General features: G+C 46.3%; 1 protein-coding gene across 1 annotated transcript in view; it reads right to left on the minus strand.

The window, feature by feature from the left end:
• Positions 1 to 27,138, minus strand: part of ALK (ALK receptor tyrosine kinase) — a 634,712-nt gene that overhangs the window by 137,753 nt on the left and 469,821 nt on the right. The window contains exon 5 of the mRNA XM_037146752.2: positions 16,320 to 16,447. Within this exon, the coding sequence (XP_037002647.2) occupies positions 16,320 to 16,447 (128 nt within the window). The remainder of the gene's footprint in view (positions 1 to 16,319; positions 16,448 to 27,138) is intronic.

Raw genomic sequence — 27,138 nt, forward strand, 5'->3', positions numbered from 1 at the left:
GGATCTGGGTTTGGCTCAGCTGTGGCTTGCTGTGTGACCTTGGGTAAGTCATTTAATTTCTCTGGTGCCTGGGTTTCCTAAGCTGTAATGTGAGGAGGCTGGCACAGGTGATTCCTCTGGAATCTGCAGTTGGAGGTCACAGTGTGGTATCTTTATGAGCCAACCATGGGGTCTCTATGACTCTTGCTTTGTTCTGGAAACTCTCAAAACAGATTGGCCACACGATCCTTGGATGCTGTGGCCCACCCACTGCCACTGGCCCTGAAGAGTAAGGCTGTGGAGGCGCTGGGACTGGTTCTTCTTTGCCCCTCATTGACCTTAACGTACAAAGACCAGCTGCCTTGGAAAAACGTTACACTTGGTTCCCCCTTTTTTTACTTCATTGTTGCCATAATCCATATCACACCTCTGACACCATGAAAGTAATGGGAAATTAAAGAAGAGAATGGCAGAGAAAGAGATGAAAAGGGGTAGGGAGGGATAGATGGGGAGGGGCAGAATTAGAAGAGAATTGGGGAAAACACTCCTGGAGAAGGGGTTATTGGAAGGTGGCCAAGTACAGGAGAATGATAGAGGTTATGGAAATAAGTTCCAGAAGTTTAAGAAATTCATTTCCCTGTACTCTTGCCTCCCTCCCTTCCTCCCTTCCTTCCTTCCTTCCTTCCTTCCTTCCTTCCTTCCTTCCTTCCTTCCTTCCTTCCTTCCTTCCTTCCTTCCTTCCATTCCATCCATCCACCCATCCATCCATCCATCCATCCATCCATCCATCCATCCATCCATCCATCCATCCAACAAATACTTATTAGCAACCAATAGTCTGACATACAATATTCTACATCAATATTCTAGGTGCTAAGCATGAATAAAACACTGTCCTGGCATGAAAGAAGTTTAGAGTATGTTGGGAGGAGGCCGAGTGTGTGTGTGACCAGGTGTGGAGACGATCACAGGAGCGGTGTGTACGTGGCAAGGGGAGTGGGTCGATTCTACTGGGGGAGGGAAGGAGGGTCCGGGAGGCTTCTTGGAGCTGGATGGGTCTCACGAGGTGAGAGGATTTCTGTGCTCTTCTATTATGTGGAGTGGTCTTCCTTCATGCAGGCCCCGAGTGAGTCACTCCATTCCCCATATCTCCATGGTGCTGAGACAACTTTAGCTGCATTCACCTCCTTGTGTTGTAACCACTTCCTTCCATATCTGTTTCACTCATCAGACTGAGTTCTTTAAAGCCAGGAAACTTAGCTTAGTTGATTTCATATTTATATCCTCCAGGACCTACCCAGCACAGTGCCAGCAAACAGAAGATGCAACGCCCCTCGACCCAGACCCCTAAACCAAAAAACCCAAAAAGCCCACATTGAGCGAAAGTGTTGGGTATATATAGTTTCTCCTCCACTAGATCCCATTCACATGGGCTATCACGAGAACTAACTCCCACCATTTTTGTCACATCAGCACCACCTGGGGGAACGACGCTTCACTGAAGGCTTCTATCCACATCCACGTCTCCCTTCCCTCTTCTCCCTCGTCCTTTTCCTTCTCTGTTTCTTTTGCACCTGCCTCTTCCCCTCTTTAGGAGTCCCTGGTAGAAGTGGGTTACCTCAGTTTATCTTTCATACTGACTGTCTAGAATATTTTTCTAAGGAGTGTGACATTTCAGGGGTCTCTTCTCAGGCAGAGCCCAGGGTGCACACTACCAGTAAATCAGGGACTCTTGGAAATGTCTCTTCCCTGGAAGTACAGACCCCACGTTGGCTGTCTTCTTCCTAGGGGACCTTCATCCATTGCTGCCGGGCTGTTTCTTGGAAGACAACATATTCAGGTAACTGGACACATGTCCTTTTCCACAGAGCGGTGTCTCTGAGCTTACACCATTCAGCCCCAAAGATATTGGTCTCTTGACTTGAAAGCATAGGTGGGAGTCACTGGCCTTGTCTCTCACACCCTCTAGAAACTGTCACTTCCACCAGGACATGCACTCTAGGTCTCTGAGCTCACTGGGCCCCTTCTGGATCTAAGGTGCAGGACCACATGCTTGTCTAGATTGTAGATGGCTTGGCCTCCATACAGGTTACTCAGTCTATTTTTCTGAGGGAATTGTGTCTTTTAATCTTTGTACACAAGCCCTGGGACCTCAGTGATGAACACATTTAAAAAATCAAATGGAAAGCTGGTACCATCTGAGTCAACAGTTTAGACTCAGTCCTCTTCAGAAGAGTTATTAGGAAGTGCATAGAGGAAGCCATATTGCACTCTGTTTGTGAAAAGCATTAGGAGACTATTATACCTTAGCTGGAAACTGGGATAACTGTGGCAAGAACAGGCACTCTCTCCTGTATGAGACCTTCTTTTCCCTCCCATTTTGGGAGTGAGATTACGAAACTCTAATGGTCTTATTGAAATAAATCTAAGCCTTTAGAAATGTCACCCAATATCTTGGTCCCTCATTATTATGGGCTATGAAAACAGAATTAAAATGGGAAAAATATGAATATTACTGAGTTAATGTTCTCCATTGAATGACAGTCTTTTCAAGATTAGAGATTAATTACAGGAAGACTTTCTACCCAGATACATATGTTTAAGACAGCTACCAGACCTCCATGGCAGACACCTGGTGCATGCAGACCACGACATGAATGCCCAGCTTGGGTAACGATAACACCTGGCATGGCTGTCAGGCATTGCTTTCAGGAATGTTTCCCCATTCCCTCCTGGGAAAGGAAGTAACGCAGAGTAGGGAGCATGGAGACTTTGCTGAGATGAGGGCAGGGGTGGAGCTGGGGAAGGGCCAGCTAAGAAGGTTACCTTGCCATGGGCTTCTTGTCACAGCTTAGGAAAGCTGGAAGCCCTGACATGTTTGCACTAAGAAGAACCAGAAGCCCCACTTGGGGATCCTCGCTAAGCTCTTCCCTTCACCATGTGGATGAAGGACCAGCTGAGGCTCAGGACGGTGGCGAGGAGATGATTAGAGAAGAGCCAGTGAGGAGTCTAGGGCAACAAGGTCAGTGTTTTCATATCTGGGGCTTGGCCTAATGGAGTGGCAGAAGGAGGGAAAGATCGGAAAGGTTGAAGGGATTTGCAAGCAAAAAGACACGTATGCCCTGGATTAGCTCTGGGCTCTTCAACAGATCGGGAGAGCACAGGGGGCGGCTGAGAGTTTGTGGGTAGAGAGAACCCAAGACCAGAGCAGCCTGGGACAATTTAAAGAGTCTTGGTGTCTTCCCAACAGGGGAGCAGAGGTGGCCGAGATGGCGTGTGGAGGACTTGTGGCGGGAGCTGGAGTGACCATGTGGACCAAATGATTTGCCTTTAGGCACATCCACAGGGTTGGCCTGATGACCAGAGACCAACAGGGAGCGGATCTCTGTGGAGGCCAGAGTGGGTAGCTCTTCACTACCAGGTGGCAGAGAAGCCTTCCAGTTTCTCTCATTCTGCAGAGGCGTGGGAAGGAGGATAGGAAAGAATTCTGAGTAGTCAGCATATCTACCCAAAGGCATAAATAAAACTCCTGTGTCAGAGCTGACTTTTAGAATTGACTTCAAATGAAGCTGTCTGCCGTCAATGGAAATGTGGGGGGTTCTTCTAAGAGCTACATTAAATTTAATTTTTCATATTTGCACACAGACTGTAAAATTTATGTCTTCTTTATGACGTTTAAAATCCTTTCCAATGGGCTGGTTCTTTTATGTCACAACTGGCCTCCGTTTTCTTCCCCGACTGCAGCTCTCTTCTGAAGCCGCCCTCTCGCTGGGCTGCATGTGGGCTGGTCCTCTCCTTGAAAATATAAGCTGAGGTTCTGGTATGTTTATCATCCATGGGAAACTTGATCAGGATGCTGTGTATTCCATTTACGTCGATGTAAGACCATGGACTGTGCATCTATCTGCTCCCAGGCTCTGTGCCAGGGGCGGAGGACCTGGAGTCAAGCTCCCCGTGGAGTGGGGAACAGAACATGTAGGTGTTAAAGTCACCTTCCAGTCTTCCCAAGTCTGAGGAGTAGCAGGGAGGCATTGGAGGAACAATTGAATAGGAGGCAAAAAGTCATGACTGGACCACTGGGTAATTATAGAACCTCAACTTCTTTGGGCCTCAGTCTATTATGCATAATTGGGGAGCAGGGAAGACAGAAAAAAAAATCCCCAAGGCCCTTCCCAGGTGCTAAGTTACGTGAAACTTGTGATGTTCAAAAGAGAAGAATTGCATTGTTAACTGAAGCCCCAGTAGACACAAGAATTGACAGCATATGGTGAGTATAAGTACATTTGCTGTCTGGTTCTTTGGTAACATCTTCAGAGAAACAGCAAAACTCCACCTTCAGGAATCCTGGGTGTGGTGGGGGGGGGTGGGTTTATCTCTGATCACCTCTCTGGGAGGGCCTGGCGGAGTTTGGGGACTTGGAAGGGGATTCTAGATGGTGTGGAGAGGGGGTTCATATTTGCTATTACTATTAAGTATTATTATCATTTTCTTGGCAGAGAAGAATTGGGAATTTAAGCTTATGCTACTGGGTGTGTTTGTCCCTGCCTATACTGGCAAAGTAGAATGCCCTTAAATGATTATGTGGATATCTGAAATTACCTGCAATATTGACGTATTGGCCTTGCTTACATTTTCTGGCTACTGATCTCAATTTTCCACTCTGCATTCAGAGACACTTTCCCATACCACCCTCTCTCAACTTATTTGTTCATTTCCTCATTCAACACTCCGCAAAAATTCATGGAGTCCGTGTGGTGTGCCAGGCTTTGAGCCAAGTGTTAGGGATGCAGAGATGAGGGGGAAGACTTGCAACTTAGCAGGAGTTAAAAATAGCACAAGCAAAAGTCAAACAGGCTGTGGTACTTGAATGATCCACCTGCGTTCAACGACATATTGCTGGAGCTCTGCAGAGCGCTGGACTGCAGAGCACCTCATATCTCACTTAGTGGGGTTGTTTGTGCCCTAGACCAAGGGTGGGGCTGGGTGTGCAGGGGGAGTTCTATGCTGGACACAATATCCCATCAAATGGTGACTGTGTGGCTTCTTGGCTATGTTTTTAATCTCTGATAAAGCAAAAACCAATGATGAGAGATGGCAGCATGTCGTAAGTCAGTGAGGCTTCTGATGACATTGCACTAGATAACATAATAACACAGAAATGCAAATGTGTACTAAAAAAGAGGATTTGGGTTCCTGCTGTGGAGTCCAGTTCCTCGGTGGTGGTGAAATGGGGAGCCTAGTAAATGCATCTGGACAGTTACCGGGTGGGGGGATTCTACCTGCCTTCATCCATGTAAGCTCAGAACCTTCAAGTTGGGCACACGGTGGTGGGAGTGGCTAGAACGCACAGCCTTTTCCTCCCACCCCCATTCCATCCCTCCCAGCCTCCCTCTTTTTCTGAGATTTGTCATTTCCTTGGAGAATCCTATGGATCACTACTGCCATCATCAATCTGGAGTTAGCAATACTTAAATCCTTTAAAACCCTGGCCAAAGCCCAGAAAAAACTCCTGGACTACAACTGCAGGAGATGGGGTGTTCAATGTGACTTCACTAAAGACTGGGGAAGATCAGGCAGAAAACCTTCAGCGTGTGCTACGAGCTTGACCTCTGTGCTTTGCTGGACATGAGTGTTCCCCAGACTCTTCTTCCTGGCTTCCAGGGTTTTCCTATGTCCTGAGTGTGACCTCAGCTCCCACGACCTGGGAGCTCACTCCAGTTTAACTGCGTGATTCCAAGAGGAGAATGCTGGGCCATCTTATCTACCTAGATCCTTGCCTTCACCACATGGTGGACAGCGGGAAGAGTCTCAGACTCAGGTAAGACCTAGCTTTCCAACTGCAAGCTCTGTGTGGCCTTGCTCTCGAGGACCTCTTTAGGGTCACTATGTCCAAATGCCCCATAAAACCCCTCATTGTTCATGTGTCTGCATGTGTTTGTGAGTGTACGCATGTGCGTGCATGTTTGTGAACATATGTGTGTGTGTGTGTGGGGTGACGTCTCTTAATGAAGGAGTGACAGGCACATGAAGGGAAAGGAAGAATAACAGGTGAAGGGGAAAAGGAGGAGAGGAGGCAGTCTATGCTTAGAGTAAGGAAGAAAAGAGAAGAAGAGGCTGTATGTACACACCCCAGATCTGGCCCCCGTGTGGCCAGTCTGACCATTTCAGCCCCTGTCCATGGGCGCAGAGCCTGGGGCGAGAGCAGAGCAGCCTTCTCTGGTAACTGAGGTGTGGCCGCAGCGATTAGATGACCAGTTCAATGACCTACTTTTCTCCTTCTTATATAATGAGAGGAAGAAAGCCGAGAAGTGAGAATGAATTAATAGACAAGCAAAAAGATAAAGATAGCCAGAGTCTGAGAGAAGCAGGGCAAAGGGGGTGTGGAGATGCAGGGAGAGGCTGTTCACGAGATGTCAAAACAAACACTAGAGAAGGGACGTGGTCAGCGTACCTTTACTTACTCATTATCACACAGAGCAAACAAATGACATAACTCTGTGAATTGAGTAAGTGCTTTGGCATTGCAAATAGTCCCTGGTTAGGGGTGGAGAGAGAAATGGGCAAAAGGGCCCTGTCAGGGTGTGTCTGTGGGGGGGCGAAAATGGCAGTGAATGGGTAGGACAGCCCTCTCGCATTAATATACACACGTATTCCGGGGAGAGTGTGTGAAGGCCAGCAGGTAAGGGGTTGAGTCTGGGCACTAACAAGAAAGATGGAGATGGGAAGGTAAGGGAAACAGAGACCATCAATTTTCTGCTTTCTGCTCTGGCCCACATAATGCAATCCTAGGAATTTCTCACCCCAACTTTCTGTACTGGCTAGCCCGAACGCACAGGACAGAGGCTTCAGGTTACTCACAGGCTCTCCTTGACCTTTGGGGGGGGATGTAGGGAGCCGTCAGTTCCCAGCCCTCCCCAGACCACAGTGACCCTCTGCAGGCCATTCTACTGCTGTTCCCAGCTGCGACAGCTCGTTCATCAGCACTGCCGTGTGCTTCTGAACCATAAACTTACAGACGGGCTGCCTCCTGACCCAGGCCGCCTGTCCCTGTAGCCCTGGGGAGCTAATCAAAGCCCGTGTCTTCATTATATTTACATTTCACAGATGATCGAAAGCATCAGCTTAGAAAAGCAAAAGAAAAGTTGAGGCATTCAACCTCTCTGGGCCTGTTAAGACAACAGACTTATTATGTCCATGTGAATTTCCAGGAAGAAGCCTGTAATTAAAGTTTATTGCCTTTCAGCTGCCATTGGCCAGCGATGTGGCTTCTCCTTCCTGTTCATTACAGCAAAAAGGCAGCCCAGTGAGGTTGCAGCTTCACAGAGCCCATGCCCACCTTCCGGCCCCACTCCCTGCAGTGTGCTTGAGAGGGTCGCAGTGCTGCCGTGATGGCCCATCCCCCCTGCATGTGACTTGGGATCTAGACAGGATATTACACCCCTGTTCTGGAAGGAAATGATAAGACCCTGCTCTACTAGTTGCATGAATGATTAATGAAGGATAATTAGTCAATGTTTGTTAAGCGTTTTATAGACACAAAATGCTGGCTAGGAGTTAAATGAAAGAGCAGAAGCAGCAAAATCCAAAAGGCTGTACATTCACCCCAATGCTGCTCAGAGAATCCCAGAACGCCGGCGCGAGGAAAGGAGGGATCACATAGACCACGGGCTATGCGGTGTACAAGCTGCGCATTGCGGGGCCTGCTGGGCGGCTGCCAGCCACTGCTTCCCAGTGTTTTCTCCTCCCCAAAACCACAGCAAGAAAGACAAGCGAAAGTGCCACAGAAACCGCGTTTGCAGCATAACCTGAAGACAGACAATACCAGAAGCATCAAAGTACCCGTTAATAAAAAGAGAAAAAGCATTGTATCCCAACAGTGCGTGCTCTCGTCCTCCCAGCCTCTGCCCATTAGCAAGCAGACGGCTCCCTCAGCCCTTGCTCACGGCCCTCCACTCTTCAGGACTTTGCAGTCTGGTCCCCACAGCTCCAGGTGGGAGGAGCTCTGTCCAGGGGTCTGGGCAAAGAGGAACTACAATGGCTCCCAGTTCTTCAGATATGTTTAGTACCCCTCCCTGTGTCCCCCTCCAAACAAAACAAAACAAAACAAAACAAAACAAAACAAAACAAAACAAAACAAAACCAAACCAACTCTGAGATCAATTCTGTCCTTGGGGAAATTTAAGAGGCTTTAGGTCAATGCACAGGGGACTTTAAAATCTAATATATGTGGTTAGTCTGGCCTTGACCTTGTCCCTCAGTTTTAGGAACTGAGCCCTTCTCTTCCTGGTTTGGTGGGTTAGGGCCCCACTGCTGTCTCTGGTATTGGCTTGGGACTCTGCCTAACACCTGCACACCTATGGCTGGTAACACGAGGACACCTGCCCTCTCACTCTGGCATCCCAGCAGATGATCCCGGGCCCGGCTGTACCTCCTTCTTTCTCCCGTATCTCTCTGTCTCCCTGGAGGGGTGCTTCACCAACTTTCCCTTGATGTGGCCCAAGTAGCAGAGAAGAGTGAAGTCATCCTCCAGGATCTGGGGATCACCATGAGCAAGAAACATCTTTGAAGCCCATGCTTTATCTTAAAATTTGTGTGCAGTGTGCACTGGAGTGCAAGATATAGTCATGCTAGTTTTCATATAAAAATGTGCCCCCTCCACCTTTTGCTAAAACTGAAGCTCTGTGGATTCGTGGGTTTGCACATTCCCAGAACACACTGCGTGTCCTCAAGGTGTGAGTGTCCAAGTGTGAGAATTACTGGCCCCGCTTTATCCTGACCCACTTACTGATCCTGGCCCCTCCCAGTCTGCCCACAGCCAAATGCCTTTAGCCAGTTCCTGTGTGGACAAGGCTTTGGAGTCACCCGATCTCAGGCAGAGCACTGAGAACAGACTCATCCCGTCCCTCCTCCAGGGAACATCTTTAAACTTTACCCAGACCCCACCTGAGCAATTTAGGGTTAATCCAGTGTTCCTTGATGACTCACATCAATTGTCTGCACCAACTGTTCAAACAATTGTTTGCATCAACTGTTCAATTAACAGTTGCCAAGGCTGCTGGGTGAGCGCTGCCATGATAAGCTGTTTGACCTAGGGAGGGGCAGAACTGACCCTGTCTCATTCCCCACTAGGTTTGCAGGCACTATGTCACACTGTCACATTTAATCCTCACATGGACCCCAGGGCAGGGACCAGTGTCTTCACTTCATTCATGAATGACCTAGTTCTGCTGGGTATAATGAACACACGGCACCCACCCAACACGGTCAGAATTCAAATCCACGTTTTTCTTATCCAAACCCTGCTCCCTTCCACTGTCCATGACGCAGTGTCCCTTGCTTTTCTTTCTGTTGCATCTTTTTGCCCATGACACTCACGAAGGCCCCTAGCAAAGAATGAGAGATGCGGGGACAGCAGGTGAAGTTGGGACGTATGGATTCTGCTGTCCCAGGAAGATGGACAGGGTATGGAAGACACAGTGGGTTGACACCAATGTCCAAACTGACATTTCTCTTGTCGTCTCTAGCATTCATTTATCTCAGTCCACCTTGTTACTTCATAGCCGATTTTAAGCAGTGGTTGTAAGAGGGGCCCTGGAGCCCTAGGAAGGGAATGCAGTTTCACCAAGCCCCTCGTCCACCACCAGCTGGAGCAACGTCTTATTAATAACTGGGGTTTGATCCTCCACCTTTGAAGGGACTCCCATTACCCAAAACAATAATTTTTTAAATCGCCCAGGCAGAATGTTAATCACATATTAATACTCAGAGTTACTTAAAACTAATAAATGCTTTTGGAAATTCTTTGAACATTTAATGAATTAAAAGTTATGAAATATTTATAAGCAGTAACAGCACCATTTAGTACCATTAATAAAATAAATACGGTAAAGAATGAAATTCATTACTATTTTACCTCTAGACATTGATGTCGATGACTGAATATTGCTCTAAATTACTTGTAAAATAGACCAATTATTTGAGGGTGATTAATCTTTTCAATTGTTTCTTTCATGTAGTTGTAATTTAAACATAATTTCCTTCTGGGAGTACAATGACCGACCTCAGCACACTAGATCCTTATTTATTTATATTTAAAACCTTTGTGGCTGCCCCTCCTTCTGGGTGATTTCCAACAGTCCAATATTTAAAACAGGTGCCCAAGCAAATCATTATTGTTCCTCAGTGCTCGATGGGCATATTTAATTGGCTTTATTAGTGATATGAACAAGCCATTCCAAAGTTAGAAAACCTCCGCCAATGGCAGTTATATATCGGTAGGAAAAGCAGGAACTGGCAAAACCCTTCCCTTCTTCCACCAGCTCCGGGCCCCGCTGTTTCAGACCCTGAGCGCGGCCTGCCTGAGGAAAGCCACGTGGGAGGCAGGTTCAAGGACTGCCGGGCCCTCCCCTGGCCTCCAACCACCCCCACGGGGTTAAACCCTCCCTCCCCTTTTCATGGCACAGTGAATGTTGTGCACCCTGTCACAAAGGGAAAAATGACTTTATTAGAGATAAAAGCATAGATTGTAGGGAGTGCAGAAGAGAGGCAGCTGCCTTCAGAATCAGAACGTGGATCTGGGCTGTCAGTCCCTGCTGGGAATGTGGTAACCCTTCCCTGGGCCCATAGGTTCACACGAGACCCAGGCAGAACATGAAATGTGGGCAGTAACCCTTCCCTGGGCCCATAGGTTCACACGAGACCCAGGCAGAACACGAAATGTGGGCGCGACCCTGCAAGCACACCCTGGGGTGGCTGTGGAGCGCCGTTCAGCCCTGGTTCCAGCACGAGGGCATCCTGCTCAGTCAGGGGACCCAGGAGGGAGAAGATGATGGCATTCGCTGTGCCAAGCACAGTGATAGGGGCCCTACACACAATATCAGTTTTAATTTCCCAACAAACTTATAATTACATGTTATTAGCCCCATCTACTAATGAGAAAATCAAACTCATAGACTTAAAAAAATTCTTCTAAACTCAAAAGGGTGGTAAGTGATGAAGCTGGGATTCCACCCTCATTCCGTCTCATGCCAAAGAACCCCAGTTATCAGTAATGTCTCTCTGACATTGTAACAGGAATACCCTTACTCAGTGCTTACCACAAGGAAAACACTGTTACTTTTTAACAATTGGAATACGGAGATTAAGAAGAGGCAGTCTTGATTCTAGGAACTTGTCATCTACTGAGCGAGACACCTAAATAACCCCAGAAAGAAGCCGACGGTCCTAAAATAGAAATGCACGGGAACAACCCTGAGCTGAGGCTTCTTGGCGAAGACCACACCTGAGCTGAGCTGTGAAAGAGGTGCAGGATTTCCAAAGACGGAGCGAAAGGCCGAGAGGGAGAGCGCTCTCCACGTGCCCCGGCTGGAGCAGAGCCTTGGCGGGGGCGGGGGAGGCATGCTGTTGGGAAAGCACGAGAAATATCAGTGGCTGGATGAAGTCCTCATTTTAGTGTTTATCTTCTAAACAGTGCAGTGCTGTCCACAGATAAATTACGCTCAGGAAGCTTTAGAAAGGGAGTTAAAAAGGAGAGTGTTTGGAAAATGGGGGTTTGCCTTCCGCCTGGAGGACAGAGTGAGGACTAATTGAGGACGCTGCGCTGTGGCTGCTACGCCTCCTCAGCTTTTGTTTCCAAGCACACGTCCCACCACTGCAGAGCCGAGTCAGTGGCTTGAAGTGACCCAGCCAGGTGGAGCTGCCTTGGGTGTCGGTCTCAGCTTGGCCATGCTGTGGCTCTCTGCCCCCTGGGCGTTAACATCACAAATGTTTGGAGGAGGAGTTGAGAGCCAATTTATTTTTGTGAATAGTATTTTCTCCATGAGAAACTGAGCAGCACAGAGGGAGTGGCTCTGCTTTTAAGGCTTCAGCCAGGTGACGCCCAGAGAGGTCAGGTAGCTCGGGGCATAATCGACAATGCACCTCCACAGCCATCTTCTCATTGCCCTCATGATTAAGGTCAGTTTTGGGAAACCACTGACATATTGTTAGTCTTATTTTAAATTAAAAGAATGGTCAGTGTGCCATTCTGGGGGAGGCCTTTAATGCCCCTTCTGATCCAGAGTTGGCTACCTACGGCAAATCAGAGGTGGAAAGGGGACTTAAAGCCTCTGATTGCTAGTTCAGTGCTCACTCTGTGTCTTTTTTAGAAAGGAACATTGGCACTAGTTTGGAGGAAGACATCTCTGCAAATGGAGAAACTATTCAAGATCTCTGGTGCAAATTACATGTCAGTCAGGGATGCCCTTTGGGGAACAGTTTCTGTGCAAAGTAGAATGGAGATCTTACGGCCGCCACACACAATTAAAGCAACACGATTATATCCGTATCAGGATGCTATCAGCTTAGTATTCGCTCAGTAAATGTCTGTCGAGTGAATGAGTGAATGCATGGATAGATGGACGGATGTGTCTGCTACATACAGACTTTTCTGCAGGCAACCTTGAAACAGACGACCACGGTGACAGACTTTTACATGTGCAGACTGAGAATTCTGTGGTGCCTTGCTTGCTGTCAGAACAGAAAATGCCCAGTTTGGGCCAGGCTGCCAGGAGCCAATGAGGTTATCCCTGATATCACCCAGCGGATTTTGGAGCCTGCTCCAGAAGCTGATCGGGTCCACACGGCTGGCCAACATCAGAATCTGTTTGTTTAGCTCCACTCCTTTCCTCTTGTCCTTTCCTGGCCCAAGGAAGACGCCCTCCACTGCCCATCATTGTCTTTGGTGGGCAGGTGAGAGAGGGCGTGGGGCTGGAGATGCTGCACATTTTCCACTGGAAACATTCATATTAGCTCCATACCTAGCATCTCAAAGCCAGGACCCATGGGGGCAAAAACCTGCCTTGTAAAAATGGCCTACATTCGACGTATAATACCCTTATGCTTAATCTTAATCATTTAAAGGAGGTATGGTTAATATAACTGTTTTTGGCTGTCACATTTCAAGTGCAGAGCTGTGAGATCAAAAGGCTGCAGTGAATAGGGGGGTTGAAAACCAGACTGTCCGGGGGTTCTCAAACTGTACTTCGTAAAATGCCTCGTGTATAAGGGGGTGTCAAAGGCTGTGGAGTGGGTGAGTCTGAGCTCCCTGCCCTCCCTCCCCCAGGGCAGCTTTGCTGGTATAACTTTATATAATGGACTTCTAAGTAAGACTTGGGATGAAGGTGCAGCCTCTAAAAATGTTCGAAGACCTTGATCTACTTTAAATGCCATCATTTTAGGCCCAAAAAGGTTAAGATAGCTGTATATCTCCAACTCTTCTGAGACGTGTGTTTCAAAGTGTTCATGGTGCTGGGCCTTCATTTCACACCTTGGGTCCTCCTCCCTTCTGAGCTACAAAAGGTAGTAGAATAACCCCTCACAGGTAATGTGGGGGTTATGACAGCCTTCCTGCTGAGTACAGAGCATTACTGTAAAGATCATAGGAGATATCACACCTCTTTTTGCCTTCGCACATGGTAAGTACTTCCCTGATGTTAGCTGTTATTGCTTGTTAACTGAGCACCTATTAACTGTTATACATGGTGATAGGTGTCAGGATTCAGAGAGGACAGAGGCATGGCCTCTGCTCTGATGACACCCACAGACAGACACCAGATCTTACGCAGGGAGAATGGCCTCAATATCCCCTGTAAGGGCTTCTCTGGATTAACTAAAATGGCACCTCTCTTCATGTGAGCCAAGGAGTTCTACGGATGTGTTTCCTTCCATGCACCTCTATGCCTCATAGGGGGGACCAAGTGACTATCAGGAACTAGACCAGACATCCTGTAGACCTATCTGCAATTCTGGTTAGCACTTCACCAGCCCTGTTCACTCCTCTCATAGATACGACTTCTGTCCTCCCCTTCATAATCTAACCAAAGCAATGACCTCAGAACACATGGACATTTGCCTACATCAAATGGGCCTTGAGTCTGCCTCCCAAATAACTCTTCTTTAAATACATGAGCATAGTTTTAGGAGGCTTCTTCTTGTTATTTTTTTGTTGTTCATACCAACTAATGTGCACCTGAATTTGTTCTGCTATGGGCGGAAAAGTTAGACATGCTCAGGAAACACTGGGATCACTGTGTTCTTCCCCGCTCTCTGCCTTACTGATCCACACTGACCCCTTCACACCCCAGTGGCCACGAGAGTCCAATTCAGAGAAGGAATTCAGAGAATGTCTGCTTCCCCATGGACCCCAGGTGTTCTTGGACCTGGAGCCTCTGAAGGAAGATGGCTAGACCATTAGAATCTTCCTAGGTCTCTTGGCCCATCCACCTTCCCCAGAGAATTAGAGGCAGATTTCTTTCCTCCCTCCACTAAGCAAGTGTCTTGCCAGAAGAAACACTTTCTGGATCATTAGAGAAAGAGAGGTCAACTCTCTTGGTTTCATAAGAGTGGAGAGGCAGAAAATAAACAGGTCTTTTTAAACTCTACAACAGACTCACTGCAAATGCAGCAAAAGCTACAGAATAAGAATTTTATTGGTAAAGGGAGTTGTAGGGCTAAGGAAGAAAAAAAGTCTGTGCAACTGTTGAGATCCTTGATCAATGATACAAATAATCCTTGCAGAAGTAGTTGTGATGAACCTGATATTTCCAGATTTGTAAGCTCTTAGTGCCTTCTCCTGAGGTCGCTCAAATGAGATTAAGCCGGTTCTGGAAACTGACACCGTCTCCCTGCCACATCCCTGTTAACTGGCTCCATTTCAACACATGCCCTCTTTTGGACGGTACTCGGGCCCTTGACATCTACGGGGATTGATGATGTCCAGAGGCACTCACAAATCCCTAGGTTTGTGAGTGCGGAAACATTTGTACAAGCTCCTGGCTTACTCCCAAACCACATGTTTCTTGTACATTGCCTCACGTCCCAGGTTAACCACCTCTTCAACTTGAACTGAAGTTCAATCTATCACATTATGGTGATTTTTCTTTCTTCCACACAGAAACCAGTTTTGATTAAAGGGAAACACACACACACACACATACACACACACATGCACATACTTTGTAAAAGTTCTTGCACAACGAGCCGTGAGTGAAGAGACACAGCAGTATAAGGAGCTGGGTGGTCAGTGTAGCTCCCTACCTCAGGGCATCCCTCTCATACCCAAGCTCCAGGAGGCACAAGATTGAAAACCAGGCCTGTACATGTGGCAGATGGCTGTGCTACAGGCCTTCGTGGGGATGCCTGAGTGGTCTGAATCGAGAAGTTACCTCTGCAGGTGCCATGGGCTTCCTTCCTGCCCACTCTTCACCCTGAGACTGCAGACTCCTTTGTATAGGTGTGAGCTCCCTCCCCGGTGAGCCTCTGGGCAGAGAAGGTGCAGCAGGAGAAGAGCAGTAACAAAATCAACTTTTCCCTAAAGATTCTCCTAGTTCCGTCTCCTGTACCCTTTACTCGTGGGGAGCAGTGAGGGACATCTGTGATCGTGATCCTAGGCCTTCTGTAGGGTCAAGGGAAGATCATACACACACTGGGCAAAGGTAGGTTTACAGTTGTGAGCACATGAAACGGTTTATTCTTGTATTACTATTTATTGGTTACTGTATTATTTTCCATACAAACAACTGTAAACCTACTTTTCCCCACCCTGTATCTACTCACGATCTATTTCATCCTGCTCTCCAATCAGAACTGAGGCAGAAAGAATCACATAAAATAAGATCTTGAAAAATAGGAATAGAGATAAAAATTTCTGTTGAGGAAGGGGGAAATACACTTATTAAAAAACTACACAGCTATGATTACTGTGATTGAGTGAGTTCTCTGGCAAAAAGAAAAAAAAAGATAAATTATGCTCAGGGGAGAGATGCCGTCTCGAAATGAACTCACAATGGGGGACTTACGCAAACAGACTTCAATGACACGGGACCGAGCTCTAACGGTTTTTACTAAGTGAAAAACTCGACATTCAACCATTTCTCATGTTGTTCCTTGATAGTAGCTTCACCAAATCATTTAAAATACTTAATTGTAAGTGGGTGGAGACATGGGTGAGACAAAAACGGCAGAATGCTGATAATTACTGAAACTGGGTTGAGGGTATATTAGGGTTCATTATTCTAGTCTATTGCATCATTCTATTTTTTTTGTACACATTTGATATATCCCCAATAAAAATTTAAGAAAAATGGTGAAATCACTTGGCAGCCAGAGAATTTAAGCTAATATGTTATCTACTCAAGACCAAGTTCTAAGTTTTAAGTGCAGCAGATATTACGAGACAGCCCCTCAGCACTGCTGACTTTCCGAGGAAGTGCGAGCATTCCCAGCCGACCAGGGCAGAAGGCTGTGGACACACTCGAGGCCACGAGCTGTCGAGGAGGGAGGAGGAAACCAGACTCACATACCTTCGCTGCAGTTCTTCAGGGCGAAGAAGTCTACCGCGGACAGGCTCCGGTTTCCACTTGAGATGTACTCCAGGGCCACTCGGAATGGGTTCTCTGGGCGCCCGATCCTTCCCTGCAGCACTGTCCAGCTGGTGGCATTGGAAAGCAGAGGGAGAAAGCACAGTAGACAGCGGTGAGAAGCAGGCCTGGCCTCCAGGGAGGTCCTGTTCCTGCTGGGACTTCAGGGCCCACGCTCTTCACAGGCCCTTGCCAGCAAGAGAGGGAACCCTGAGTGGCTCAGAGGAGAGGGGCCTTGGGAGCAGCACACAAACGTTTGCTTCCTTCTTGCCCAGCCAACTCGGAGACCCAGTTTCCACACCCCCAGAGGCCACTGGGGGGTTGTTTTCTTTGTCATACTCTCTTAAGGAAATTCAGACCAGTAGGCTATTTCAGTAGCCAGCCTTATAGGAAGAGTATACGTACTTCAGAAAACCTGGCAGCAGTGAAGGAGTAGTTTTTAAAACATTTACCTGTCTATTTCTAATTATGTCTGGAAAGATTGCTTGGTTTCAGATTTTTATCTGAGCCCATAGTCTCTGAATCCTTGGGTTTGGATAGAGTTACTTCAGGGAAGCTTGCAAGGGCTATTTATTTACTGCAGGAAAATTAAAGTGCAGTGAAGCATGCGTTTTGGGGTAAAAGGTACCTGAGATTGACATGGACTCCGTGAAAAGGTGCAAACAGAAGAAGTCAAAAGCAGGTCAAATGGGGAGCTTTGTGGTCATCTATGATGAAGGACGCTGACACCGTGGGAGGGTGGAGAATGAGCTGAACGAGGGTTTTTACATCTCGCTTAGTCTATTAACCTCTCGGAATAGCCTTCTCTTACTGACTGGAACACCACGTTTGCTCTCCAACACTGATTCAAGTTTTGTAAGAAATATATAGTTATTTTGAGAATTTTGTGTGGACAATGGAAACTCCATGGACTATTTCAAATTTTCTTCAACTTGAAGAAAAGGATTTTATTGAGGTGTAATCAACATACAATAGATTTTTTTAACAGTGCACGATTTGATGCCTTAAGGTGTATAAATTGATGAGTTTTGATATACGTATGCAGTAGTCCCCCCTTACACATGGTTTTGCTTTCTGCAGTTTCAGTTACCCATATGAAATAGAAAAATCCAGAAATAAACTGTTCATAAGTTTTACGTTGTGCGCTGCTCTGAGTAGCGTGATGAAGTCTCGCGCTGCCCTGCTCCGTCTGGGACCTGAATCGTCCCTTTGAGAAGTGCAGCCGCGACGCACACACTGCTCTGCGGTGCCTCACTGCGCAGCCGTGCAGGTCGTCGGACCGACCACCGTGGTGTCCCAGCGCTGTGTGCGCGTGACCTCAATTTTACTTCCTAATGGCCCCACAGCCATTCACATAACTTTTATTACAGTACATTGCTAGAACTTTCTATGTTATTGTTGTTAATCTCTTACTGTGCCTGATTTATAAGTTAAACGTTAGCCTTTTTCTCCGTGTATGCACAAGGAGAGAAAACGGAGCATATATTTGAAGTCTAGCACTGCACGCAATTTCGGGCCTCCGCTGCGAACATCCGCCCTGAGATAACACGGCAGACTCAGCGCAGCCCTTGGTGTTGACCTGCAGCTCAGCCGGGCTCAGGTGTGGCCGTGCAAAAGCTGAGGAAATTAGGGAAAGACTAGCTTTCTAGTTTTTAAAAAAACTTAAAGCCTCCTTTCCTGAAAGTATAAAGTGATGCTCATTATAAAAAATGTGAAAAGTCCAACAATTCAGGAAAGTTGATAACGAAAAGTAAAAGTCACTTAGAATTTCCTTGTCCAGAGATAACCACTGTCAACACCTCAGTGCGCAGCCTGCCAGCTGTGAGTTTACAGCAATGAGACCACACTACGCATGCGCTCTGTGACTGCACTTGGCCTCTCAATGGCGTGTCTCAATATGTCCTATTGTTCTGAGATAATCAATATAAATTACAGGATCAGTTCACAGACTGCATTCTTAATGACGTGTGCACGGCTCCTCAGTTTTCCTCCTCATGGCAGTGCTGAAGCTAACCCTGTGCAATTCTATGCAGATACTGCCTCTGGACCAGTTCTTAAGAGGCTGAGTCAGAGCGCGTGGACATTCAAACCCTGAGGCACATTGTCAGCCCTCCAACAGTGCGTCGGAGGGCCCACTTCTCTGTTTGGCTGCAACCGTGGAACCCACCAAGTCTCGCCGTTTTCGCTAACCCCCGGTGATAAAGGTGCTGCCCGAGACAAACTGTGGTTTCTCAGGGGGCTGCTCCGGGATGGCAGTTTTAAGCTGGCCATGCCCTGGCAGTCTGTTGAGTGAAGAGGATGGGTTTGTTCCTATTCTATACCCTTCTGTAGTTAATTCAGACCACTGGAGCCAATGCCTCAGCCATTTGATAAAAGTGTATTAAGTTTCCCCACAATGGATGCTGTAGAAGGGATTATTGCTGCTGTAAAGTTTGTTCTCTGTTACTGTACCCAGCAGATTTCCTGTCCAACATATAACCGGTGCAATTAAATTAGGACAAGGAGGCTTTCTGGTTTAAACGTGGGACTGTCAAAGAAAGAAGTATTTGAAAATGTAAACAAGGGTTTCTTATGAAAACAAACAAACAAAGAAATTAGCATCTATCTTGTTCTAAAAAATAAAGGACCTCATTTTTGAGGAAAGATGATGGTGAAAGGCATGATTGTTCACATTCTGCCAAAATCTTAGCTCTCTACTCTGGGGAATGATGGGTTTTAGTTCCAGGGACACGGTGGCCCTTGACAATGATTTTCACTTCTGTATTGGCACTAGCCCACTGGATAAATGTGTCAAGAGTTTTAGGAATTAGTTTCTGAGTTACCGATGCAATAACTTTTGTTCAAAATTCTCTGGCCTCCCATAGTTCGCTGCTGCAACTTTAATAACTTTCAGAGCAGTTGCCAAACATGTATTTTATAACCAGGGACGTTGGGACCAGAAAAGGGCAGGCTTATACCTAGGGTCAGATTTGTTTAAGAGAGAGCCAAAAGCCCCATGAAAAAAGAAATCCAAGCTCTCTCTTCTGTCTGCCTCCGTTTTCTTTACTCACATCCCAGTGGTCATGAAACTTGCTCATTAGGGTCTCATTTTCCTTTTAGCTGGTGGCAACTCTGCTCATGCTCGTAATGGGGAAGGTTATGTTCTGACTGAGAGTCTCCTAGAAACAAATGCGTAGCCACACCCATGTGGTGGGGATTTGCGAACATCTTACCGATGACACTTTGATCCATCCAAAGTCCAGTGGGGGTCCCTCTGGACTTTGGGAAGCCAGAAAAACTGCATGGACAGCCCGTTATCCTCCTGTGTCTCCCTGAAGCTTTCCTCTTCCTATTCTGGCTCTGTCCTTCATTTGATGACTTTGAACAAGGCACTTTACTCTGAATATCTGAAATGTGTGTTTTCTGATCAATTGTATTCTTAGCCAGAGAAAGTACCTTCAACTTTGTGTGAATTTGCTGAGGAAAAAAACTAACCACACATTTTTGTTGAGTGGCTTCATCATGATGCATAAATTAGAGCCCATTAAAAAAGGTAGGAGGGTTTGTTTGTGAATGTCAAGGTTTATTTCTGACCTGGGGGCTGTACAAAGGCCACTCAACTGAGAGTGTGTCACAGATTGTGGTCTTGGATGTGCAGGGGCTACAGTAAGTCCCTGCACCTCTCAGGGATTCTTCACTAACAAAAATGTGGGCATTGACTTTGAAGTTCTCCAGGGTCCCTTGTTGATTCGATGCCTATAACTCCTCTCACAGATTGCAGGAGTCCTAGTGACAAAATACTTTATGAACCCCCTGAAAGTTGCAAGGGACAAATGAGACTCTACAGGAGATGGAAGAGTTATTAGTCCAAAAAAAAAATCACAGATTTATTTCTGCAGAAACTACCTTTCACCCCCTTGGAAAAATGGAAAGACTTGCCCAAGGTCACACATGTGGTTACCTATAGAACTAAATTAAAATCATGCATGTTATTGTCCCCTGACGGCCAGTACAAGGGACAATGCAAACTATGGATCAGTGTATGTATTCAGTGGCTTTTCACATCCCTGGAATCACAAAGATAGAAAAGGATTAAGCCACTTAGCATTGCCAGAGGGATCACCAGTCTGGGCTTTGAGGACAGACAGATCATTGGACAGTAAATGTACAAACAAAAAATCGCAGGGAGCTCTGATATGGAAACAGAAAGACCCTCTAAGGCTCCTTCCGTTCCACACCAGGTGAGTCTCTACTTGCTCAAAGGAAGTTGTCTGGCATGTCTGGTGATGAGACTGAAGTGCTGGCAGTTGTCTTGAGACTGAGACTCAGGACAAAGGCACTGAGTTATTTTAAGCCTGGAATAAAGGGACACTTTTGACAGTGTGTGGGGCCATGGATGGCAGTTGACAAGATAGAAGAATGTGTATTATTTTGTGTCTGTGCGACACTCCAGTAGGCACAACGTTGATGTGTGGCCAGCGCACACACATGAGCCCTGAAACCCCACCTGCTCTTCAGTGAATGCTGTTCTGAAATGGTTTTGGCCATTGTCACACCCTGAGGCTTAGATCCAGTTCTCAGTTCCACTGTTTACTAGCTGAGTGACCTTGGGCAAATAATGGAACTTCTCTGATTTTCGGTGTCCTTATTTTCAAGATGGAAGTCACAAGACCTAGCTCTCTTTGTTGTTGTGAGAATTTATGAGAAGGACGTGTGCAGAGGAACATCCTCATTGGGGGTTCAGCAAGGAGGGTTATTCTAACAGAAAAGCAACAGCATTCTTCAGGGGATGGCGTGTGTCCCTGACACTGTCGGTGGCATCTCAGCTCACTTATGAGATTCAAGGGGGAGAGGAATGTAGGTAAAAGAAAGTAAGAAGACATTGGTAACTTATGACCAGCAGCCACCTTATTTGTTTAAATTAAAAAATTCTCAGTTAAGTGAATCTTTGTATATTAAACACAACCCTAAGAAAGTATGCTGAAACACCCTGAAACAAAACACATTAGGATTGGACTATAGTAGCAGATCAACCTTCTGACCAGAACCTCCGAAGTACCCATCTTACAGTAAAAAACCCTTATTTACCTTTGCGTCTTCCTGCAGCACAGGAAAGGATGCTTTGTGCACAGATTTCCATTAAACTTCCTGAATTCTAATTCTTAGGTAGTTATTGGTGCACTGTTGCACACTAGATAAAGTATTAAATGCAATGAGGACTCTAAAGGTTTAGGACTTAGCTTTGCATTCCAGGAACTTACAGACTAGTGAGAAAGTAATTAAGTACCAAAGAGCTAAGTAAGTGGCTTAGGTACTCTACACAAGAGGGCACAATGATGTCTCCAACTGGCTGACAAGAAGTGTGCCTTGAAGAGTGGGCAGGAACCGGAAATGGGCAAAGCAGAAAGACAGAATGGCATGGACACACAAGCAGAGGCCACACAGACTATGCGTTCAGAGAACAGGCAGTCCATCTGGGCATGAGTCAGGGTTGTTCATTGGCCTCTATGGGAAGAGGGTCCCTGCGTCTCATCCACCCACCGCCAACCTCCTTACAGCCAGGATTGGTGGACCATTCGCCATTGTGTCTCCAGTGCCCAAAACATCACAGATGCTCAACAAATATGTGTCGAATGAGAAAGCAAATGCATAAACAGATTTCTGTTAAATTAGATAAGATTTTGACATTATTGACCAAAATTTATACTGCAGTGAAGCTGAGTTAATATGAAAGTTCATGTAAATTCATTATAATTCGCTCTCATCCATTCAAGTTGACTGCCCTGTTACGAGGAACCTAAGGACTGGGGGACTCTGGGGGTTGAGGAAAGCTTGAAGTTAGTTCATCACAAGCCCCTCACCCTTTTTAAAGAAGCAGAACCATGGGGAGCAGCCATCAAGTTAGCTCTTACTAAGGTACTTAGAACCCAACAAAGGAATCAGAGAATCAGAGTGATTGAGACACAGAGGCGACCTGAGTACTCACACAGGAGAGGTCCCGCCTGATGCACAATTGTACTCCAAAGGCAGGTCAGCTTTGAACCAAGTCAGTGTCAACGTTAACAGCAGCAACAATACCAATAGTAGCAGTACTAATAGTGTGATCAGCCATAGCTAACACATCATGAAGGTGTATTATACACTTTGTTTCTAGCTGAGTTTTAAACTCAGGTTAGTGTGGCTTCATAGTCTTCATGGATATGATCTTAAATTGCCTTTTGAAACTTCTTGAGGTATGAAACATCATCTCCTTGAGATTTTGTCTCAACTTCTGGCCCTGGTAAACATGGTTGGGGACCTGAAACTAAAAGACCTGGCCGTTGTCATGCTCTGTAGTAGTCACCACAGCTAAGTCATTCAGGTGGTGACAAAGCCCCTTGCTGGGAGAGCCAAAATTCATCGGTTAAGTCGAGGATGATGGGAACGACATAAATTAGACAACCAGCCACACACGTCCCTTTCGCACAGAGCTCAGTCGCATGGTGATCATTATTACCAAGTGCAACGCTGTTAAGGCTCAGGCTACACAGCTGACAAGCGTCTGGACGTGAATGCGAAGGTGTGAAGATTTGTTAGAAACAAGAAACTGAGCCTGTGGGAGCTCGTCCAGATCAATACAGAAAAAAAAAAGAAAGGCAATTGCACTTCTCTCCCTAATCTTACCTTAAAGGAAAAAAAAAAAACACATATAACTTTCAAGTTTTTTTAAAAATATACCTTGTAGTAATTCTGCAGCAAATATAAACCATTCAGCACTATTTTTTAGTGGTTCCATTAAATCAGCCTGCATTTAAAGCATTTTTATGGGAGATAGCAGGGGAAAAAATGCCAGATCAATGTAAATTTTAGTGTGGAGTTCTTTGTCGCTAGTTAATTTTCTGTAATAGTAACACTTGGTATGTGGCACAAGGTCTTTTATCCAAGTGGCCTTGACTTTGTTATTCCCTTGCCCTTCACAATTTCCTGGAAGCTGGGTAAACTTGCCCTGGAGAGGATCAGATCTGGATGGACACAAGGTTACAGGCTGATTCGAGCTGCAGTTCCCAGGGGCTCATGATAAAAAAGCCACCCTGAGGCCATGGATGGCTTTTGGCTCTACTGGAGGATCTGCAGGAGCAAAGGGGTTCTGAGATAGGGGTGGGCTGGCTGGGACCACAGGGGGGCTCTGCTGAGACCTGAGCACCAGCAGAGGAGCTGTAGGGGTGACAGGGATCTGGAAAGTGGCCCGGCCTTGCTGGGGTTGGGGGTGCTAACAAGGTGCTCCCAAGGTGTGTTTTCCCTAATTTTTCTCTCATGCTTTTGAGCTAAGGAAAAATGAGTGGTCTCAGGTTCATTGCCCTGGCCACTCTCTTTAACTTCTAATTTTGCCTGCTTCCTCTCTCCCTTCCTTACCTCCTTCTTTTCTCCCTCCTTTTCTCCCTCCTTCCCTTCCTTCCTTCCATAGAAATATATTCATGAAGAGCTCAAACTTTGGAGCCAGACTTCCTGCTTTACAATCTTAACTCTACCTCCTATTGGCTGTGGCCTCTGGGCAGCTACTAACCTATCCTCTCTGTGCCTGAGTTCTGTCATTAAGAAGCAGGTTGAACACAGAAGATTAGCGGGGTGTTATGAAGATTACCTGGGCTAAGACAAGTAGAGCACTTAGCTAACACTCAGTAAGCATTAGTTAATGCTGTTATTGTATTAGTGTTGCCTTTTTTCCTCCTAAACCTAGTGTGACAGATGACCTTACAAGAAATGACTTCATAAGAAGGTGAAATAGAAATATATGATGGTATTTTGGGGATTGGGAAGAACCTCCCACCACAGAGCACCAAGATTTTGGGAACTCCTTTCATTCCCCCAAGTGGAGATAAAGAGATAAATGTACAAAGGCGGATTTCCCAGGGGACACTGCACCAGGCTCTTAAAACACATCTCATTTGAGTATGTGTTTATTTATGTTCCGCCTTAGTCCAGAAAGGATGTAAAGCAGCTATTTTACTTTATCTCACTTAATTTTTACAATGCATGAGACAGATATTATCATTCCCATTTTATAAACAAACAAAAATGAGGTTCAGAGAGCTTATATAGCTTGCCCATGTAGCAAATGTTAAGAGGTAATATGAACCCAAGACTATTTATCTTCAAAACTCCTGTACTTTCTGCTATATTGCACATAAGTTTAAATTTGTTAAATTTAAATGCTTTGATTTTCAGAAGAGCTTTTTAGTGGGTCGGTGGGTATTTGAGGAGGAGCAGTACTCCAAAAAGGATGCATCCAAGAAATACTTTGGCTTCTTCCTGATGCTGCCCCAGGTCATCCCATTCCTTTCCCTCTCCAGTACCGCATCATCACAATCGAGGTCAGAACACACAGGCTTGTGGGAGGCAGGCATACACCCTGGTCCCGGGCTGAGACTTTTTTCTTTGTTCTATGTATCAGGCCAGGAAGAAGAGACCGAGAATCCACCTCTACTGACCTGGGCCCTGAATAGTGGGGGTGGGGAGGAGCAGACCCATCATGGCCACCGTTGTAAGGAAAAATTACAGAAATATTCTTAGCTGACCTCCATGTGACCAATTTCCCTGATGCATTAGCACAATCTGTATATTTTACATTCAAGGAAACACCCACTGCCCTCTGAACTTTCAAGATTAACTGAATGTTCAAGGTTACTCTCCGGTGCTCCTATGACCGTTCACCCCTATCGCTTGAGTTGTACACCTACTGGGTCAGTTATACTTGTTTCGAGGCCCTGCACATGAGCTATACTCAGTAAGCTGCTGCAACACAAGCAAGAAAAATTTGAATTACTTTTGCAAAGACTCCAAGGGACATGTCACTAAAAATAATTATTGTTTAATTAGACATAAATAGGGGAACATAACAGATAGAAAAAAATCTTAAAAACCCAGAAAATGTTCAGATTAGTTCACAAGTGTTCTTAAGTTATTTCCATTTTAGAGAAACTAAAACTGAAAATCACGGATGTCGTGCGGTGGTGTCACAACTGAAATTCTGCAGAACTCCAGTCCGCAGACCCACGCTGGAAGCCAAGGTCTTGGCCCTACATTAAGAGAATGATGCATATGCCCACATTTCAAAGTTGCAAGTTAAAATAAATTCTTTAAGGATGTAAGCAGATTCCCAAGCAACTATTGCTCCTAAGCCTATTGTCTAAGAGGGCTTCTTCTTAGCTCTAGTTTGTAAAAAGAAATACATAGAGGAGTCGGTAGTGTTTTTTCATCTCTCTAAAGGAAGACACACTCATTATCCAGGCCAAAAATCAACAGAGAATATTTCTTCAATGCAAGAGTGTTGGTCCTGCAAATGCTAAAGTTTCTTCATCAGTCTCTCTGAGTCTTGGATTAGGTCCCATGCAGGCACCAGCCCTCATGGGGTGGGGGGATCTTGTGGGGAGGGACTCAGCTGGATTCTGGGCAAGGGGAATGAGAGGGAAGAGAGTGTGGTTGGTGCTGGCATTCTAGAAATCACTTCAAATTACAGAAGTGGGCACAGAGTTCCCCACCCCACAGACTTGTCAGACAATCTCTCTGGCCGGGGTGGTGGACAGTTTTCTCAAGAGTCCCGGGTGACTGTTCTGACCTCTTTCTGGGAGGATGCTTGGGCACATCACCCACGCCAGCAGCCAGGGGAATCCAGAACTCAGTTTCCCAGCTCTTTTTCTTCCAATAACTACTTACCACCATCTGTTCTTTTTCAACTACAATCTTTTCTTTCAAGCCAAGTCAATGCAGTCGTTTTTTTTTTTTTTTTTTTTTTTTTTTAAGTATACCCTCCCCAGGGAGAGGGAGAAAGACAACCTGGAAACTGAACCGTGGCTGTGTCCGTAGAGTCCCTCCACTTCAGCCAAGTCTGCCTCCAGCTTGAGCCCCAAGTCCTGAGTGGGCAGAGTTGGTGGCATTTACTCTGCACCCCTGCCTCAGGGCTCAATGCCTAGGAATTGCCAGGCCTCAAAGGAGGCCCCCCTGCTTGTGCACAAATGATATCCAGTCGCCCATCCTGCTCCCTACAGAGCCAACCGAAATGCCACTTAATGCATGAATGTATCGATTGGTTCAATACGTGAGCCTCTGAACCAAGCAAAATGCTGACGCCCCAGCTCAGAGGTTCTGTTTCAGTCATAAATTCCTGGCCAGGTCAAGCAACTGTGCTGAACTCTGTATGGAAGGGTAGACCTGGCCATTAACTGTGCCCTCCCTGTAAGCAAATTCTGGGGCTGGGACAGTAACCAGCTGAGCTGGAAAAGGCTGACGGGGCCTGGTGAGAAGACTGAGGAGGCCCACAGACTTGAACCTGTCTGAGATGAACCGCTGCCCCCATCCCATTCCATGAGCCAGTTTTTGCTCTGCCTCTTTGCTTGGGTAGCGGGTCCAGGGATGTGGCAGAAATTGCCAGTGGCATTGATGGATCATGTCCTGAGCCTGTTGGTAATGACATTGTCGAGGGTTTGAGAGATGTATGAGAGGCATGAATCTTGGAAATCAGCACATCTGATCCTCTCCTGTGGCAGAGAGGAGCTGAGGGCTGGAGATGGACCCACCTGACAGACCCACACGAAATTGAATTGTATCCTTCCAAAGGATATGTTGAGGCCCGGACCTCCAGTGCATCAGATTGTGACCTTATTTGGAGACTGGGTCTTCACAAAGGTAACCAAATAAAAACGAGGTCATCGGAGTGAGCCCTAATGCAATATCACTATGCCCGTAGAAGGGGAGATTGGGACACAGAGGCAGACATACGCCCAGGCCGACCGGCACATGAAGAGGT

The sequence above is a fragment of the Artibeus jamaicensis genome, unplaced genomic scaffold, assembly GCF_021234435.1.
Source record: "Artibeus jamaicensis isolate MK-2021 breed Jamaican fruit bat unplaced genomic scaffold, CSHL_Jam_final contig_465, whole genome shotgun sequence".
Taxonomy (NCBI): Eukaryota; Metazoa; Chordata; class Mammalia; order Chiroptera; family Phyllostomidae; genus Artibeus; species Artibeus jamaicensis.